This window comes from Quercus suber, unplaced genomic scaffold, assembly GCF_002906115.3.
Source record: "Quercus suber isolate HL8 unplaced genomic scaffold, Cork oak 2.0 scaffold_76, whole genome shotgun sequence".
Classification (NCBI taxonomy): domain Eukaryota; kingdom Viridiplantae; phylum Streptophyta; class Magnoliopsida; order Fagales; family Fagaceae; genus Quercus; species Quercus suber.
In genome coordinates, this window is record NW_027069541.1 from 937837 (window position 1) to 959314 (window position 21478).

Genomic DNA, 21478 nt, shown 5'->3' on the forward strand with positions numbered 1-21478 from the left:
CAATAAATGTGCGGAACATGAACATAAGCTAATGACGTAATGATGAAACAATCTAAACCAAATAAATCATATCCAAGCAGAAATTAAATGGCAAAGATTAAGGGAAGAGAGATGCAAATACAAGGACAACACAATGATGTGTTATCGAAGAGAAAACCGAAACTCTCGGTGTAAAACCTCTCCCCGGCCTCCAAGCGGTAAACAATCTACTAAAGAATGTAGTTGAGATACATGAACAGCAGAAGATCCTTCAAGCCTAATCTACCTAGTGTATCTAAGCCCTCCAAGCTTCTTACTCTAACGAGGTTACGTCGAACCTATTTCTTTTTTAGCTTACCGGATTCTGCTATAGTCCATAGCATCAACTAATAGTCATTGGTCTCTTCCTAACTGCTTCCCAAAACCAAATAGCCTTCTCACATATATGGGTATGGTGAGAAAAGGATTTGGGTAAGAACCTCTCAAGGATGTAACAATGGAGAGGGTGAGAGTAAAGGAATTTGAAGAGTCTCTATGTGAAGATTGTGGATGAATCAATCTTGCTTTTCTCGAGGGTTTCTCTCTCAAAATTCTCTTGGAAACTCTTTACATTTCGTGGGTATAAGGGGTATTTATACTTGGGTGAGAATGGAATGCAAACAGTGAGTTTTTTCCCAACACAAGGTGGTCTGGCAGCTTGCCTCTCGACTTGGCTGAGTCGCGAGTTCAAGCTGTGAGATAACAGAATGGTCAGGCTAGACTTTTGTCCTGTAGTGCTTTAGCTGGCACGATTGTTCATCTTCTCGCACGTTTCACTCGTGTGTTGCATTTGGCGGCTTGCTAGTTGCGAGTCACCCGTAAGTCCCAGCCCGTGAATCTATACAACCTTGCACAATCTTGAGCATTTCTTCACACTCCCTTATTCTCTACCTTCACATGATTCCCACATAAATATAGGATTACTAATTGCTAAATTACAAGTAAATTTGGCACGAAATAAAAACCAACAAGATGGTTGATTAAATTCAACTGTACAATCTCCCCCTTTGGCTATTCCATGACAAAACAGTACAACAAACTCTAGACTTAACGCATGAGTTGGGAACAGTTGATCAAAACTCACTCACACCTAACTTTAGAATCTGTGAAGCTCTTGAACCATAAGAACAAGTATCTCTTGAAACACAACAACACAGTATGGTCATTGTATGCAGAAAACTTGTAATCCAAATGGAGCAAGCACAATGCGATCAAGCAAAAATGGAAATAAGACATAGACCATGGCTTAACCAAACAGGAACAATCACTTATACAAATTGATCACAATGCTCATACATAAGTAATAAACATCCGGACATACAAGCTAATAAGCTCAATTGCAAAGTATCATTTACATGTCCAACACTCAACCAATGCAATAACACTAGGAAATTGCATTAAAGATATAAAATCCAACGAAGGGCACAAGAGTGATGTACTTAAAGAAAATGCATGACATTTAACATCAAGTACTTAAGCTACAAAGTATGGGTATAAAAACCTTAAAAGCTTACAAAAGCAACAGGTACAAACCCTTAACACATACAAATTATCAAAACATAAATATATAAACCAGTTAACCACAAGTTTTCCCAAAAGTATTAAAACCATATCCACAGAAGAGTTTATAAAAACTAGCAAATGGATATCTCAATAGTTGTGAGACGCATTTGAGTTTGGTTGTTGATGGAGTGGAGAAGTCGTTCCAAATTGGAAATCCGATGAAGCACATTTTTAATCAAGTAACTTTGCTTGGTTGTTTGAAATCCAGGGGGAACAGATGGAGTGCCAGTTGATTGCACATGTGTAATTGAAGGATGAGCAGTTGGAGTTTTATAGGTGGATGGCTCATTCTTAGGTGTTCTAGAGAAATGACTCTTGCTTGCTTGAAGAGTCATAATAAATATTGGTCTATAACGCGGTATAATCTTTCCATCTGTCGATGAACGGACACCTTCACGAAGCAAGATCTTTATGATGAGACTGCAAAAAGGAAGACATGTTCGGGCTGCTATTCGAGCTGTTACTTTTCCAATGGTCTGAAAGACATGAGCACAGATGTCGATTGGAACTCCGTTAATTAGATCGCACATAAATTGTGCTCTTCCAAGATTGATGAAGGCGGTGTTAGACAATGGATAGAGGTTGGAGAACATGATCAATTTCAGAGTCGTCAGTTCAGGCGAAAACTGTGCAGTGCTTATAGAGGAACCCTTGCTTGAAATCTCATGCTTAAGTCTAAGAACTTGATTAATGTCATGTAGCTTAGGCTCTCTATCATCGTATGTTGTGAGATCCACATTTGCTGGTTTGGTGATACGAAGAGTCTCCGCAATGTAATCTGAATTGATGGAAAATTCTTTTCCTCTTACCCAACACTTCTACTCTAGTCCTGTGTATCTTGCATTAGAGTAGAATTCCTTAACCAATTCGTTAACCGGGTCCACGTAGTTCNGCGTTTGGGGTGATATCCCTATAGGATTAGGTACGAGATTTAGGACTTTCAAACTTTTTAGTGAAGCTCTCTAAGCAATTGGTGAATGCACCAATCATCTTCATCATGTCCATCACACCGGGATCACCATTTTGACCTCTTGATGGCTCAACAGCCTAAGTCCTCTTGTCATTTCTTGGTCTTCTTGACCTTTGATCAAAAGCATTCTTCAATGCTCTAAGCTTATAGCAATTCGGTTTGGTATGTCCTTGTAATCCGCAATGGTGACAAAAATGATTTGTTCTAGGACACCGTTGTGATCTTGGAAGTGATCTTCCTCTATCTGCACATCTGGCTTCTGATTGATTACGAAATGTATTTAACACCTGTTGATCAGCCACATTCTTCTTCTTTTCAGCCTTAACTTTATCAGGAATAGACTCTTTTACATTCGGCTCTTTGGCCTTTACAAACTTCACTTCTTTGATGACATTGGCTGATAAGCTACTCACTCCGGTATATCCCAATCTGGACTTGTCTGAGGCATGTTTTTGAGATGAAATAACATCATTTAGCTTCTTAGTGGAAACCCTTTCTATCTTGGCATTTGCTTGCACTACCTCTTGCTCAAGAAATCTCACTTTTGTGCAAGCCCTTAATAACTCTCCATTTAGCCTTTCTATCTCACACTTGGCCTTCTTATGTCGCACTAGAAGACTTTGATAGTCCTTTTCTGCTTTCTTCATCTTCTTCATAGCAGCCTTGGCCACCCTTGTGTATTATCCCGACTTTTCAAGGAGTGAGTTGTAATTCTCTTGGAGACCAGCTGTGATTTCATCTTCTTTAACTTCTAATTCTTTAACAACTCCCATTGATTTTTCATCACTATGCTCCCCAAGCTCTTGTACAAGCAAATTCAAGTCCTCCGAAGACTTAACATGAGCAATAGTCATAAAGGCGGATCAATTCCCTTCTCCGTCACAGCTTTCCTCAGAATCATACTTGGATGAATCCGAGTCACTAAGAGTTGCGGCATACACCTTGCTCTTCGATTTTAAATAATTGGGACATTCCTTTTTGAAGTGTCCATGCTCGTTGCACTCAAAGCAAGTGATTCCTTGTGAAGATTGGTATTCCTTTCCATCTTTCTTCTTGAATTTCCTTCTCTCTTTTTCAGAGCTTTGGAATTTCCCTTTATCACCAAATTTTCCCTTGTTCTTGAATTTCAAGAATTTTCAAAAATTCTTCGCCAAATATGCCATATCTTTATCAACAATATCCTCATCCGAAGAGTCGTGAGCTTCGACCCTTTCATTAATTGTCTTAAGAGCAAGAGATTTGCTTTTTCTTTGTGTGGGCAATGACAATTCATAGGTCTGAAGTGAGCCTATTAGTTCTTGAACTTTGATATCATGAAGGTCCTTACTCTCTTCAATCGACGTCACCTTGGCACGGAAGCTCTCAAGCAACAAACAAAGGATTTTCCTTACAACTTTAGAGTCCTCTGTTTTCTCCCCCAAATTAAACTTGCTGATGACCACTTCGTTCAACTTGCTATAGAAAGAGTCAAAGGACTCATCCTCACTCATTTTGAGCTCCTCAAATCGGGTGGTCAGCATCTGCAACTTAGTGTCCTTCACTTTCTTTGTTCCTTCATAAGTTGTCTCCAGCATTTCCCATGCCTCCTTAGCAACAGTGATGTGTGAAATCCTGTGAAATTTTTCTAGAGAAACATCACAGAAAATGGCATTCAAGGCTTTACTGTTAGCGTTAGTTGCCGCAAGAATTGCCTTATCCCAAGTGGATTTAGCAGCCTCCGTCCTAGTCCAACCTACTTCTACAGCATCCCAAACATTATCATCAATAGAACACAAGAGTGCCTTTATTCGGACTTTCCAAAAAGTATTGTTGTTACCATAAAAAAATGGTGGAACATTTAGAGATTGAGACCGGTCCATCTCAATAAGAGGTCAACGATCGCACTAAGGTGTTTAAACCACAAAGAGTGCACCCGCTCTGATACCAATTGAATGTTTAAATAGCGTTGAAAACATTATGAACATTTAGATCCCCAATTACAAATTCCCAATTCAAGCTTATTATCAAACAATAAATGTGCGGAACATGAACATAAGCTAATGACATAAATGATAAACAATCTAAACCAAATAAAATCACATCCACAACAGAAATTAAATGACAAAGATTAAGGGAAGAGAGATGCAAATACAAGGACAACACAACGATGTGTTATCGAAGAGGAAACCGAAACCTTCGGCGTAAAACCTCTCCGCCGCCTTTCAAGCGGTAAATAATCTGCTAAAGAATGTAGTTGGGATACATGAACAGCAAAAGACCCTCCAAGCCTAATCTACCCAATGTACCTAAGCCCTCCAAGCTTCTTGCTCCAAAGAGGTTACGCCGAACCTATTTCTTCTTTAGCTTACCGGATTCCGCTATAGTCCATAACATTAACCAATTGTCATTGGTCCCTTCCTAACTGCTTTCCAAAGTACCAAATAGCCTTTTCATAGATATGGGTATGGTGAGAAAAGTATTTTGTAAGAACTTCTCAAGGATGTAACAATTGAATGGGTGAGAGTAGAGGAATTTGAAGAGTCTCTATGTGAAGATTGTGGATGAGTCAATCTTGTTTTTCTCTAGGGTTTTTCCCTCAAAATTCTCTTTAGAAGCTCTTTACATTTCGTGGGTATAAGGGGTATTTATACTTGGGTGAGAATAGAGTGCGAAGAGTCAATTTTTCCCAAACAGGGTGGTCTGGCAGCTTGGCCTCGGGACTTGGCTGAGTCGCGAGTTCAAACCGTGAGATAACAGAATGGCTAGGTTGGAATTTTTGTCCTGTAGTGATCCAGCTGGCGCGACTGTTCATCTTCTCGCACGCTTCACTTGTGTGTTGCATTTGGCGGCTTGCCAGTTATGAGTCACCCGCGAGTCCAGCCGTGAATCTCTGCAACCTTACACAATCTTGTGCATTTCTTCATACTTTCTCACTCATTACCCTTACATGATTCCCACCTAAATACAAGGTTACTAATTGCTAAATTACAAGCGAATTTGATACGGAATAAAACCAACAAGATGGTTGACTAAATTCAACCTTACAGGAACAATTTTCACTATTCAAAGAATGATCACTTAGCTTCACTCCTTATAAAATTATGACATAGAACTTACTCATAAACCTTCACTAAACCCACAAAGTTGAGAGACAGGAACACACTCACTTCATCATCCAAAAAACCAATCTTTGACAGAGCCACTCACCTAAAGTCATCCTTATTCACACTTTTTTATTTTTGGTGAATAGCCTCTTCACTCAATTGATAACACCTATTGGAGCGTGGATTTTTTTTGTGTTATGTTTACAAGTCAAAAGAAAGCTTGTAAATCAAATATAGATCCCACGCTTCACATAATGTTTCGGCTTTAGTTGTATCCTAAAGCGACAACCTTACTTAATATTTTTAATTAGATGTGAATTTTGAGAATTCCACTACTGGATTACATCTTCTTCTCATATCCTTCATACTTGCAAAATTTCTAGAAAATTAAAGATCAATAGCTATACCATCAATAAACTGTTTAAATTGCTAGTTTTTATAATTTAAAATTATGCATAAAATATAAGCTTATTGACTATATAGTATATAATATCCAATTGATACAAAAGTTAATATGTGTATTAAGAGTATAAAAACATGCAATTCATCAGTTAGATTTTCAAAATATATAGTAATATTTATTTTATTAAGTAAGGTTGCAACCTTAGACTGCAACCAATTTTATAATTAAATTTTGTCCTTAAAAGTTTCATAAAGATCTCTATGAAGGTTGTGCTGCTGGCTGTAAATTATTTGGTGTTTTACTTTTATCTAATTTTATATTCTTAATTTTAATAAATTTCATTTCTTCCTCGTTTTTTTTTCATTTCTTCTTTTCCTAATGAAATGAAATATAATTAAAGATGAATCTCTAACTATAATAACACATAATAACTATTACAAAATGTCTATAAGATAATTTCTTATAAAATATTCCAGACTGCACCACGCATTGCGCAGAACATCGGTTACTCACAACAAACTGAGAAAGTGGAGGATCACAACCGCTAGCTCATTTATTAGCAAACCCAACGCAGTAGGGGAATACATAAAACAGAATGAAACACACAACGTTTTCAATCCTTATTGTAGGGAAAAACATAAATCCATACACACGCATTAAGGGATTAGTTGTAGGCAGGAGGATGAGGGGGGGTTCAATAGTCTGTGCCTGTGGCATTGCCCCTTGTCACCGTCGAGGTTGAGGAGTAACTTTGGCTGGAGCGGCTGCTGTGATAGATGCAACTACCATCAGGGGTTGTCGTTGTTTTGGTCTCACCTGAGATATTACTAAATGTGCTGTTGTTACGATCACCCCCAATGATGTCGTATGATAAGCTTTCCTGTTCAACCCCATCATCAGAAATCTGCTTTGTATGGTTCATTGGGCCGATGCCTGAAAAATATAGGAAAAAAAAATGTCACCTCTTCTATACAATATGTACATTACATATGATACTATGATAGCCCAAAATAAATAAAAACTGCTTTTACTTTTAAATACCTTGGGGGTACAATTACTATTTTTAAGAGTGAAAGATCATAGTAATAGATTTAGTAATTTTTAAACTTGTAAACAAATCATATGTTGGAGATCAGAAATGAAGCGAATAACCTTCGACAAAGATGGTCTCCTTGATGGTTCTAGGGCCTCCATTTCCTTCAATTTTTTCAGCATTCCTAATGATCTGAGGTGGAGACTTTGGGACGAGCTTATTCTCATAAGTGAAATCACCCATGATGACCTAAGAATTTGAAAGTCATGAAATTAAAGATTGAAAAGGAGGAGGAGAAGGCTTGACTGAAATTGAAGAGTTTTTTATTTGATGAGAAGTGAGTAGTAGAGGGCGGTATTTATAGACTAACATTGTGTGTAAAAGTTGGAGAGAGAGGAGAAAAGAGGGTAAGGTGTGGAATGAGAACATAGAGGAGCTAGGGAAATATTAATTATCTATTTCTTTTGTTTGGATGTCTTAAAAATTAAGTAGGAGGAAAGGAGGAGAATAGAGAATCAAGGAAACAAATGAATCCAGCTCTATAAAGAATAGAGGCAACTACCCCTATGAAGAGCAACAACTCCCTCTAAGAACAACGAAGGTTAAAAAAAACTTTTATCCCCCTATAAATATAGGAAAAACAAAACAAGTTTTGAGAAAAATAATTTTGGGGAAAATTTAGAAGGTGGGGAAAACTAAAGACACACATAAGTTGAGGATACACTTGAAGAAAAAAATATTCTCTCTTTGAAAATATGCAAACTTGACACTATGTGACCCATAAACAGTTGTATGAGTAGAGAAAATATTTGCACATTGATTATCCATTATATGTCTTAAGAAAAATATTTTCTGCAGTTCACACTTAAAAATAGCATATACTAAAATGTACAAAAGACTCAAAAATTAATCAATCAATTTTTAAATCAAGTTGAGTACCTAATTTAGCAAAGTGTATGTATGTTATGTGTGAAAACAGTGAGAGATATGACTGTAAAACTACAAGATGAATTAAAAAAAAAAAGCAATACAATGCATGTGAATCCTAAGCATAAATGATGCATGAAAAAATAGATTGGTCAAATACTTAAAAACTAAAAAACTTTTAGTTTCGATTGATCGAGCATTAATCGAATACCAATTGAGTCAGGCGAAAGCTAGACTTGAAAAATCTGGAAATTTTTGATTGATCGAAAATTACACTCGATTGATCAAAATTATGGAAAATTGGATTTTTTGAAAAATAGCAAAAGTTTTATGCAGAAAACACTCAAACCAAATAATTTCACGAATGAAATACATGAGAATGAATTTAAAAGTTTTTCAAAAACATTTATTTTCAACCCAGAACTTCAAAACAAGGTTTTTAATCATTAAAAACACAATTTTTGCCAACCCTTAAACATATTTTGCATCAAAAACCACTGAAAACATAATGTTGGATGGCCACACTAGTTCACACACTATTCCATGTACAAAGCTTAGCAAAGAATAACTTGTGAAGTGTATGCAACTAGTAACAAACATGAGATACATGTGAGGTGATTTGTAGATAGTAATCAATTACAATTTCTACATTATTCATCACATAAATTTGAAAGTGACTATCACCTAAAGAGATACAACATATAACTCTCACATCTCCTAGAAAGCAAGCTTGCAATCATTTTAAAAATTTTTTTTTTATTAGCCTTATAATGTACACACCATTTTTTATTTCTTTGCCTTTTTTTTATTTATTTATTATTATTTTTTATTTTTTATTCCAATGCTACACCTTATTTTCTTTTTGTACATGTGTTACACTTTCTTGAGCACAAAATCTTACGATATACATTAAGGTGTTCATGATTAGCTAGTAAACAGTGGTGAGATGATTGTTTATGCCTTTTTATTAGGATTTTTTAGTCCTTACAATCAAAAGCATGAGACTTCAAAATCAAGAGCATGTGATCAAAAACTATAAACACTCACACAAACATGCATTACATAGCTAAAACTATCAAACTGCAAAAAAATAAGCTCATCTAAGCTAAACAAGGTACATAGGCATGTTATGCAAAAATAATAGACCAACCTCAATTACATATTCATGATGTGTAATACAAAAGAAATAAAAATCTTTTTGGTTTCAAAAAATTTTTTATGACCAAAACTAAAAGCACACATTATGCTAAAAGATTAAAAATGCAAATGTAATGCATGACAGTGCTAAACTAAGCTATAGAGGGTACACAAACAAGAAATGCTAATTTCTTAATTAATCCATGAGTACATGTACAAACTAGTACATACTTATACAAAATCATATTTATCTAAAAATAATCATGCACTTAGTTGAGCAAATAATTTTGCGAATTTCACGACTTTCAAATGACAAAATATTTCACTAACACTTCCAAAATGCTTGAATCTGCAAAAGGTGCAATTACAAGTTAGAGAGGAAAAAAGAGAGCTAGTAATAATTAGTAAGAACAAAATTTAGCTACAAAATTGGTTGTAATTTTAAACTGCAACCTTACTCAATATGTAAATTTTGACAAATCCACCATTGGATTATATCTTCTTTTTATATCTTCCAAGTTTGCAAAATTTCTAAAAAATTAAAGATTAATAGCTATGTCATCAATAAATTGTTTAAATTGCAAGTTTTTGTAGTTTAAAATTACGTATAAAATATAAGCTTATAGATCATATAGTAAATAATATTCGATCAACACAAAATTTGACATATGTATTAAGAGTGTAAAGAACATATAATTCAATAGTTAGATTTTCAAAATATGTAGTAATATTTATTTTATTGAGTAAGGCTATGCTACAGCCAGTTTTGTAACTAAACTTTGTTCAATTAGTAATTGCATCAACCAATAAAAAATTTAGTAAATTTTATTGTAAATATTCACTAGTAAATTGAAAAGAAGTACCATAGGAAATTTTGGGTGATATTCATCACAACCTGAACAAATTATATATTTTCATATTTTTTTTAAAAACAATTCTTATATTAAAAGCAATTGTTATTTGTTTGTATCTATTGAAAAACAGAAACATTATATTACATTGCTTAGCACCATTTTCAATATTTGTTGCTAAAATAAACAAGTACACCAATATTTACAGAAATATATGGTGTGTTCAATCAAATGACGGATTATTTAATTTGCAATTTTAACAATTTATATTTACATACAAAATGTGAAAATAAACAGTAAAAAGAAGTAGAATGATTTCGAATGATGGAAAATATAGAAACCAATGGTTGTTTAATATAAAATCACATGAGTAAATTTTTTTTTTAATTCATTAATATGTAGCAATTTCGGATATAAAATTTAACTTGAAAATTTATAGCAATATTGTGAGGTCAAAGCCATCCTAAGCCCTCCATCAAGCATAACATAACCGAATGTTCAATTAGCGTGTAAAACACTAATGAATATTTAAACCCCAAATTTCAACAATACCAACACAAGCTTATATACGAACAATATATGTGCGGAACGATGAATATAAGTTATATCCAGATTGGTAAAACACTCTAAGCTGTAATTAATTACAAACATAGCAGCAATTAAAAGGCAAAAGTAAGGGAAGAGAGATGCAAACACAAAGATAACACCGACACGTGTTATCGAAGAGGAAACCGAAGAACTCGACGAAAAACCTCTCCGCTACCCTCCAAGCGGTCAAATGATCCACTAAAAAATAAAGTTGGGATACATGAATAGTAAAAGACTCTCCAAGCCTAATTTATCTACCTAATGCACCTAAGCCCTCCAAGCTTCTTTCTCCAACAGGGTTACGCCTAACCTTGTCTTCTTTAACTTCCCGGATCCCGCAATAAGCCCATTGCATCAACCAAGTAATTTGGTCATCTCCGAATTGTTTCCCAAGCATCAAAATACCTTCTCACTAATATGAGTATGGTGAGATAAGGATTTGGCAAATGTACCTTTCAAGGATATGTCAATGGAGAGGGTGAGAATAGAGTAATTTGGAGAATCAAATGTCAAAGATTGTGGATGAGTCAATCTTGGTTTTCTCCAGGGTTTCTCTCTCAAAATTCTTTCTGAAAGCTCTCTACATTTCGTGGGTATAAGGGTATTTATAGTAGGGTACGTGAGGAATGTGAAAGGGTTGTTTTCATCCAAATAGGGCATTCTGACGACTTGGCCTCACGACTGGAGCAAGTTGTGAGTTTGAGTTGCGAGTTAACTGCCTGACCAGACTGTACTTTTTTTCTTGTAGTGCTCCAGCTGTCGTGACCCTTCAGTTCCCTGCATGCTTCACACGTGTGGCTCTTTGGCGATTTGCCAGTCACGAGATCCAATTGCGAGACTCCTTTGAATGCACACAACTTGAGTTTTCTTCACACTTTCACACACACAACTCTTATATAATTCCCACCTAAATACAGGGTATCTAATTGCTGAAATTACAAGAAAATTTGGCACGAAATAAAGCCAACACATGATTGAATAAATTCAACCTTCAATAACCTAAAAAAATCAAATTTTATTTTGCATAAATCTAAAATTGAACATTGAAAAATTGCATATTAGTTCAATATCTTAATCTATCAGAAGTCAAAGCAGAAAATATTTAGACCCTTCCTTTACATATAGTTTTTTTTAAAAAATACCAATCCATAAAAATGACCAAATGGACTGACGTGGATGGAATTAAATCGAAGTGGACCAAAATGCTTGAAAGTTTATAAGCACATAAAATTTCACAATATTTTTACGACAACCTTGTTTCATAAAAATTAGGTTCATGTATTTTCCTTAAATGTAACATGCGAGAATGTGATTTTTTAGGACTATTTGTGAAATGATCTCATGCATCATGTAGAAATCACGTCTAGATTGTGAATTGGCACTCTCTTACATGTTCGCGCATTTTCAAGCTTCTCAATAACGTTCATGCGTCTTGAATAGGTTACATTTTGTGTTTACTTTGTCACTTGTTCTTCATTCATAATTTCATATTTTACCATGCAGTTCATCCTTTTAAAAATTGGGGAAAGGTAAGAGAATATATAATTAAACTAATCCAATGGAGACGTCAAGTAGGCGTCTTCTTATGTTTCCAATGAGATGTTGAATGTTCAAATTCCTCATTCCACCATCGTAACTATCTAATTCTCAATCCATTACCTGTGGTCACCCACATTATACAACCGTCTACCAGGTCTTCGTTATAGTATTCAACACACAGCACTAGTCCCGCATTTCCTAGAAGCATTAATCTTTTTGAATCATCAAGCCCACTATTCACAGTGCCATTGATGATTCATGACTCTTATGGTGCGGTCAATACACTTCACACGTCAATGTTGAGTTGTCTTTTTCAGAAAAATAAGTCATAAGTGCGCATTAAAAATCTGACTTTGCACCATATTTTTATCTGCTTGTAACTGTCAAATAGACCTATCTTTAATTCTTTATGCCAATCCAACTCAGTGGCTGCTCAGGTCAATTCTGCAATCTAAATAAAGCAAGATAACAGTCTTTGACGTTGCTTAAATACGCTAGCAATTTGAGTGTAATGCATACTACTATACTAGCCTTTAATCTTATACTATTCTTTTTTGTTTTTAAATCATGTCCCAAAATACTTTTTGCCGTTGTAAACATATATTGAATAGATGCACATAATTTCTGCATTTTCACTAGTTTCCAACTTTTCACATCCTTTCTAATGATCACTCTTGTTTAGTACCAATGGCTGTTACTAGAATTCTGCTTTGGTCATTTTCATTCATTCTCGCCTTACTTTGCTCAAGCGCTCGGCATCACTGCGGGATCCGATTCTTCATGGAAATCACCTTCTGGTGATTTTGCTTTTGGGTTCTACCCTCTTGTCACCAATCTGTACCTTGTTGGTATTTGGTTTGATAAAATCTCAGAGAAAACTCTGGTTTGGTCAGCAAATCGTGACGATCCAGCTGTTAAAGGATCAACCATCAAGTTATTACTCAATGGCCAACTTGTACTCACACATTCAAATGGGACTCAACTTTTCATATGCAATCACACGTCTACAAAATCAGCTTCAATGCAAGATGATGGCAATTTTGTATTGCGAAACTCTTCCTCTGGAATCATTTGGCAGAGTTTTGATTTCCCAACAGACACCATTTTATTAGGCCAAACTTTGTTGATGGGCCAGAAGCTGCACTCCAATGCCAATGGCACAGTTGACTACTACACAGGTCAATATCAGTTGGAGATTCAGCAACTTGATGGGAATATTTTGTTATCTGCGTTTCGTTTTAGTGGTCCGGCTTACTGGTTCAGTGCTACTGATAACAATGGCAATGTAAGCCTAGTTTTCAGCAAGACCACAGCTTTCATGTATGCTATTTATGTAGAAAAAAATTCAATGGCATACAAAATGACAAGCAAAGTGCCCACTCCTATTGAAGATTACTACCACAAAGCAACTATGACAAAGGAAATTTCCAAATTGACGTTGAATTTCCTACTCCTAATTGAATTCCACGGACAAACAAATCGTCGAAAGTTCAAAGAAGAACAATTCAACGAGATAGTAAATGACTGTCTATCTAATCATAATGAAATTCTATCTATTCTGCTCGACATTTTGGTATCTTATTTCTGATGATAGTCGAGCTCACCAACAAGAACACTTGCCAATGCAATTACCCATCGGAAAACATTGGCCTTGAATTTCCTACAACTAATTGAATTTCTTGGACCAAGTCCAACTCAAGGATAGTTCAAAGAGGACTTGCAATTATTGCAATGAACCATTGGCCTTGAATCTCCTACTACTACTACTCGAATTCCTTGGACCAAGTCCAACAACTCTTGGATAGTCCAAAGTTTTCTAATCACAACGAAACGTAGTGACAAAACAGGATTCCATTATTGAATCATGGTGGGCATTGGAGATCCACAACTTTCAATGTCAGCTTGTTTGGCACATCTCAAAGAGTAAGTCAAAACGCGATGGATGGTTGCAAATTTTCAACCAGCTTGTTTGGCACATCTCAAATACTCAAAGTCAAAACGAGATAGATGGTTGCAAATTTTCAATCAGCGACACTTCAACTTGGAGACGTGATAGACGTGCACAGTTCAAAGTAACCTCTTGCACTGTTACTTCATAAATGTATCAGTAAAGAATCTAGAATCTGACTTTTTTAATACAAATTACCACAATGATAACACAACAAATTTTACAATAACAAACTTGTATCTCAATCTACATTAATTTTTGGTATTATCAATTAAGACGTTTTAACTTTCAAGTCCTCTCTCCAATTATCGAATTAATAATAATTATAATAATAATAATAATAATTTAGACAAATTGTGATTAGTGTAAAAACACTTCACATGGTACCATCACTGATATAATGTTTATTTAACAACCTCTTAGTTTGACAATTATGAAAAGTGTTGTGACATTTATGGTGTCACTGGACTTACTGTAAAACTTTGCAAAAATAAACCAAAAGTGCCAAGGAATTTTACATATAGCTCCTTATAAAATGATTTCATCTTATGTGGATTCTCACATCACTTAACAATGGCTCTAAGGATTTTTGTTCCTTGTGTTCTAATAGTATTTTCAAATTTCTATGGCTTACATGGCCAGATATCTCCTAACACAAGCATAAATTCTGGCATCACTGCTGGATCCAACGATTCTTTGCTGTCCCTCAATGGTGATTTTGCATTTGGATTTTATGCTCTCCAAAACGGCCTCTACCTTGTTGGGGTTTGGTTTGATGGAATTCCAGAGAAAACACTAGTTTGGTCAGCCAACCGTGACAGTCCAGCAGAACAAGGATCAAAAATCAAACTGACTATTGCCGGAGATTTTATTATCGCATACGCTAATGGCAGTATTCTACAAATATATAGTGGATATGATACAAGTTTAGGCACCATGCAAAATGATGGTAACTTTGTCTTAAGAGATGGCAGTTCAAGAATCGTTTGGCAGAGCTTTGATTCGCCAACAAACACACTCTTACCAGGGCAAGTTCTAGTCCAAAGCCAAAAGCTCTATTCCAATGCAAAAGGGAGTTCAAATTCAAATTACTCAACCGGGGATTTCATGCTGGAAATGCAATTTGATGGAAACTTGGTGCTCTCTGCCTATCATTTTGCTGACCCAGGTTATTGGACCACACAAACCTTTGCAGCCAATGTGAGACTAGTCTTTCATAAGAGTGCTTCAACTCACACACACAAATGGGACTCAACTTTTCATATGCAATCACACGTCTACAAAATCAGCTTCAATGCAAGATGATGGCAATTTTGTATTGCGAAACTCTTCCTCTGGAATCATTTGGCAGAGTTTTGATTTCCCAACAGACACCATTTTATTAGGCCAAACTTTGGTGATGGGCCAGAAGCTGCACTCCAATGCCAATGGCACAGTTGACTACTCCACTGGTCAATATGAGTTGGAGATTCAGCAACTTGATGGGAATATTTTGTTATCTGCGTTTCGTTTTAGTGGTCCGGCCTACTGGTTCAGTGCTACTGATAACAATGGCAATGTAAGCCTAGTTTTCAGCAAGACCACAGCTTTCATGTATGCTATTTTTGTAGAAAAAAATTCAATGGCATACAAAATGACAAGCAAAGTGCCCACTCCTATTGAAGATTACTACCACAAAGCAACTATCAATGACAAAGGAAATTTCCAGCAGTTATCCTTTTTTAAAAGAAATGGATCTAGCAAATGGGATGTTGTGTGGGAGGCTATTACTAAGCCTTGCACTGTGGATAATATTTGTGGGGTTTATGGCTTTTGCAGTACACCAGATGGTAAAATAGCCAATTGCACATGCTTGCCTGGTTATTCCCCTTTGGATCCAAACACTCCTTCCAAAGGGTGTTATCCAAATGTAGTGATGGATTTTTGTGCACCAAATTCTTCGGCTTCGAATTTCACCATTCAAACACTCAATGATGCTGATAACCCAAATCATGAATTTGCAGATTTAGCTAGAATTCAACAAACAGACGCGGATAACTGCAAGAAGGAAGTGATGGATGATTGTTTTTGTGTGGCTGCTGTTTTTAACAGCGGTAATAATGTTTGTTACAAGAAAAGAATGCCTTTGGTGAATAGCAGAAGCAACCCTACCACTAATAATATGGTGGTGTTTATAAAAGTTCCAGTGGAGAATCACGATTTCGACCCCAAAGATAAAAAGGAGTCCTCATCCTGTGCTGTTCTGCTAGCAAGCTTTCTGTCATGTTCAATATTTGCAGTGCTATTTGTAGCCATTGCTATTTATCATCACCCTTTGGCTCAGCGTTATATGCGTGTTCAACTTCCGCCCCCTCCAAAAAGAAAGCCAGTGGAGCTAAACTTGAAGGCATATTCATTCCAAGATTTGCAAGAAGCAACAAATGGATTCCAGAATATGCTAGGCCAAGGAGCATTTGGTACTGTCTACAGTGGGGTTTTAACCTTAGAAGATGAAGCGGTTGAGGTTGCTGTTAAAAAGTTGGAGAAAGTGATTGAAAGAGGTGAAAAGGAATTCTTGACAGAAGTACAAGTAATTGGTTTGACACATCACAAGAATCTTGTGCGGTTGTTGGGTTATTGTAACGAGAAAAGTCACCGGCTTTTGGTTTATGAGCTAATGAAGAATGGGACTTTATCTAACTTCTTGTTTGGGGAAGGGAGAAGACCCAGCTGGGAAAGTAGAGCTGAAATTGCTCTTGGGATTGCAAGAGGTTTGTTATATTTGCATGAAGAGTGTGATACCCAGATCATCCATTGCGACATAAAGCCACAGAATGTTCTTCTTGACAACAATTTCACAGCTAAGATAGCAGATTTTGGCCTAGCAAAGCTACTGATGAAGGATCAAACTCGCACAAACACCAATGTAAGAGGCACAATGGGATATATCGCACCAGAATGGCTCAAGAATGCACCTGTAACTACCAAGGTGGATGTTTACAGCTTTGGGGTCATGTTGCTTGAGATTATCTATTGTAGAAAGCACATGGAATTACATCCAGCTGATGAATTAATGGATGTGGAGTACACAATTCTAACAGATTGGGTTTTGAGCTGTGTCAGAGCTGCGAACTTAGAAGCCACTGTGATTAATGATTCTGAACTTTTGAGTGATTACAAGAGGTTCGAGAGGATGGCTTTGGTAGGAGTATGGTGCACATGTTCTAATCCAACTCTACGTCCATCTATGAAGAAGGTTGTTCAGATGTTAGAAGGAACTGTTGAAGTTGATGTTCCACCTCTGTTTGATGCGCAAATGTTTTAATAGAAATTTTTATTGTCTTCTGTTTATGTTTCTAGTTTTGATTTGCTGGATTGTGAACTACTTCAATTTGCAGCATGATTAATAAAACTTTTGTACTTTCTTTTGCTTAAAGAAGCTCTGATTATTTAGAGAGAACCATGTCATTATTATCTAATATTTTAAGTAATAAGCCATGCTTTCATCCAAACAATAAAAAACAGAACTTTGACTAGAACGACATTTGCTGCAAGTTATATTAAATGCAAGAAGTGGTGGAGTCGTGATTTTCCTCCAGTGGTGCGAACTCCGACTAGAAGGAAAAGAAAAAGGGATAAAATTACACTTTTGATCTTTAAAGTTTTCAGGTTATTTTTATTTGATTTAATCAAATTTGATATTTTTCATTTTGGTCGACAGAGTTTATTCCATTTTAAAAATGATAATTCTATCCATCTTTGTGAATTGTGATTAATCTACACTCAGAGATGAGACAAGTAGCCCCACGCATAACACTAGACACTCCCTGCGCCATCTTTTCTCAGGTTCAGTGTTGCACTGCTTCGATCCAGGTCTAGAAATTTAGTAGGCGTGGGATGCATTCTGATCTGAGAGATAACATAGGAGACTTGCTGCCGTTAGTTGGAAAGCCACGAGAAACCAAACACATTTGTCTCAAGATAATAACCCTTAAATTCACAAGGAGGGCTGAAATCCACCAGAAATAAAGGAGTAAAGTCTCCAAAAAATTTCATTTACTTGAAAATTGAATTGCCATGAAGGTTACAATACTTTTAAATAGATAAAAGAACCCAGGCTACAAAACTCATTCCTAAGGCGGCTAGAAACACCTAAAAACTTAATTTGCTTTAGGCATGAAATTAAACACTTGCAATGTTGAATATGCTAGTATAGATGCGAAAGCGGAAGTATAAAGTATATGCTAGTATAGATGCGAAAGCGGAAGTATGATTATGTTTCAAACTATCGAAAGTATTAGTTTGTTGATTGTTGGCTTTCTCTTGTATTCTAGGTCCGGTTTATTATGAGCCAGCCTTGTACCCCTGTTTTTGTAGTATGAATAAAAATGAGATAAGATGAGTGGGAATTTTAGTACCAATTTCTCTGTGTTATTTTTGTACTTGTTTGGTTTGTTTTTGAGTTAATTGTCACGAACTTATTCTGAATATCCCTCATCGTGACAAAGCTAGTGACTACCTCTTTTACTCTGCATAAACTCATTCAGTTTGAAAAGTTCTCAATGTAGTTTGAATGGGAAATGGTTTACATTGATGCTTGGAAAATGTAACTTGGACACTAAATTAACTATCAGATTTTGATAATTTCTTGGTAATTGTTTTTTAAAAAGAGGATGTTAAGATCTGTATTTTTATAGTTACAGCTTTTAAATTTTGCATTTTTGGGATAAACAACAAATATTAGTAGTAGTAGTAAGAATCCAAATCTTTTGTCTTCCGCTAAATGCTGAATTTGACGCTCCACCAACCATTTTCTGCTACATGTCCCCTATATATGTATATATAATTTTTTCCCCCCTTCTCAAGACTAATGGAAGTCAATCTGTATCTTCCATCTACTTTCAAGCTTAAGGTCCTGTTATTTTAATATTTCATTACTAGTACTCCCTCGTATTAACTTGTACACAAAATATAGCCCAAAATGGTATCTAAAGCTTCATCTTTTATTTGGACTCATTATTCTTTTAGGATTACTAGTATGTAACACATGCATACTATACATACATTTAATATTAAACACAATTTTTATCATAAAAATATAAATAATTAGTCAAATTATTATTATTTTTAAAATAAACATAATTAGTCATATTAAAATTCTTACCTAAATTTTATACTCTTATGATCATTTTTTTCTTCTTCTAATTTTTAATAAGATAGAATGTGTGGTGATCTTTGTTATGTGGTGATTTTTATTGAGTATATGTGATTGGTTTTTATTTTATTTTATAAATTTTATAATTCATTAATATTAGATTCTTAGTATTTTGCACTCATTAACTTACTTGGCATAAAGATTTTAAAAAACTTAAGTGGATATATGGCAAAAACTTAAGTGGATAATTGTGGTGTGGTCCTCACATAAATTTAGACACATGGAGCAAAATTGGATTCTAATTTCAAATTCTAATTGAACTTTCTCTGAGTTTTGCCTATTAATATATATAGATTAGGATTTAAATATTCAGTTTTGTGTTGGCAACCTCATGATCGTAAACTTGTTTAGTTATAAATTTTAGACTCTATAGGTATGTTTAGACAAGTGCTCAAGCTAATAGTATTTATCGCCTTTGGTCAAAAAAAAAAAAAAAGTGTGCAAGAATAGGATTTCAATTTATTCAAGTTATTCAGAGTTTAACACTTTCGACCAATCAAAACTTAAGTTTGACAAATTGAATTGTGTATATGCAGAATCATCTTTTTAGCCCACCAGCCCACTTTGTGATTTTGGTTTTGTTCCTACTTGGTCTACTTTATAAGTAAACCATAATGCACATTCTTCTAACACTTTAGAGTTACTCTTCTGAGAACTAAAAAATTTTGTGCCTACTGCTCTTAAAGTCACTACTAGTGTTTACTCAAATACTATTTGAACTAGTAAATCTAAAGTTGCTGCTCTCTAGATATCAAGTGTATTGGATTCAAATTTTTGAGGGGATATTGAAATCGATGATTGGAAGTTCACGTTGCAGGGGATTGCTACGAGAGATATCAATGGATTTGAGTAGAGAAGGAGAGAAGTGACTCGTCGTAGAAAAAAAAAAAAAAAAAAAAGGTGCATTAGAAAGCATTGGTCACAATTACCATAATCAACAATAACTATCTTGTAGAGTTCTAACTGGCAAACTTTAAAAGTGGTATAGAGGATTTTTATTCATCATACACTACCTGAGGTGCCAAACTACTAAGGTATTATCTCCATGGCTCTGATCAATATAAAGTCCTCCTACCCATTTTTCAAACTTGTTATACAATGTAACCCACACATGATTATTAGTGAAGGCTCCCTGAATTTGTAAATAATCACCGCATGACATGAAAGGGTGTGCAATTGATCTTGGAATTAGACGATAACCAACATTGTTCCGAACATTTGTTTTCTTATTAGGGTTCACAACTACTAGCTCAGCTTGTTTCAAGCCAAACTGAATTCGAGCATCAGATTCAGTTTAGACAGTTTCACTCGCAACTATCCAATAACTTTTTCTTAGCGAGCTATGGCTAGTTACTTTGATGGTTTCCAAATTGTTTTTGACAAAGGAATTGGCTTCACCATCCACGTCAAGTATATGTCACACCCTTCACATCTAGAACTTGAGATATTCCAACCTGTTTAAGATAATTTGAGAAGGGCTTATAGTAAGAGACAAAGAAATCAGTATTGATGTTACCATTTTACTTAAGTTTGTGAGGTAGGAAGACATACCATTAATTCATAGGAGCTTGTTAGTATACTAACACCTCATTTAGTACAAAATTTTTTTGGGTTTGGTGAAAAAAAAAAAAAAAAGGCAGTAAGTCTGAATTCACAATAAATTTCACAATTGTTGCAGTGAGAGATTGTGATTGATGGAAAAAAAAAAAATATGTCAGTTGTAAAAATTTACTACCTCAATAGCAATAAAATTTGTTATGAGATTTATTGGTGACTGTAATATTTTTCAAAAAATAATTCTCAAGTTGATAAGCTTGAATTCCCAATCGATAATGTAATCATAGTTGCCCACTGTTGCGACCATCCTCACCACTAGGCTCACCTCTGGCCTAACTTCCGTAAACTACAATACCATATAATTGTCAAATAAAACTACTACTTACATGTCCAAACAATACAGCAACAATAACAGCAATATTTTCATGACAACCTTGTCTCATATGAATTAGGTTCATGTATTTTCCTTAAATGTAACATGCGAGAATGTGATTTTTTAGGACTATTTGTGAAATGATCTCATGCATCATGTAGAAATCACATCTATATTGTGAATTGGCACCCTCTTACATGTTCACGTATTTTCAAGTTTCTCAATAACGTTCATGCGTCTTGAATAGGTTACATTTTGTGTTTATTTGGCACTTGTTCTTCATTCATAATTTCA

At 35.2% G+C, this 21478-nt stretch overlaps 1 protein-coding gene across 1 annotated transcript; it reads left to right on the forward strand.

Moving 5' to 3' along the window:
* Window positions 1-10576: 10576 nt before the first annotated feature.
* LOC112036428 (G-type lectin S-receptor-like serine/threonine-protein kinase LECRK2) lies at window positions 10577-17476 on the forward strand. The gene is made up of 3 exons (XM_024069223.2): window positions 10577-10601; window positions 12814-13515; window positions 15794-17476. Exons 1-3 carry the CDS (start codon window positions 10577-10579, stop codon window positions 17362-17364), a joined length of 2298 nt encoding a protein of 765 aa, XP_023924991.2. The 3' UTR covers window positions 17365-17476.
* The last annotated feature ends 4002 nt before the right edge of the window (window positions 17477-21478 follow it).

Excerpts from the sequence above, each read along its gene's own strand:
- LOC112036428 (XM_024069223.2), top strand. The coding sequence starts at position 10,577 with ATGAATATAAGTTATATCCAGATTG. Across the intron at positions 10,602-12,813 it reads TATAAGTTATATCCAGATTG|AATTCTGCTTTGGTCATTTT; the intron begins GTAAAACACTCT and ends GGCTGTTACTAG. Across the intron at positions 13,516-15,793 it reads TATTGAAGATTACTACCACA|GATCTAGCAAATGGGATGTT; the intron begins AAGCAACTATGA and ends TTAAAAGAAATG.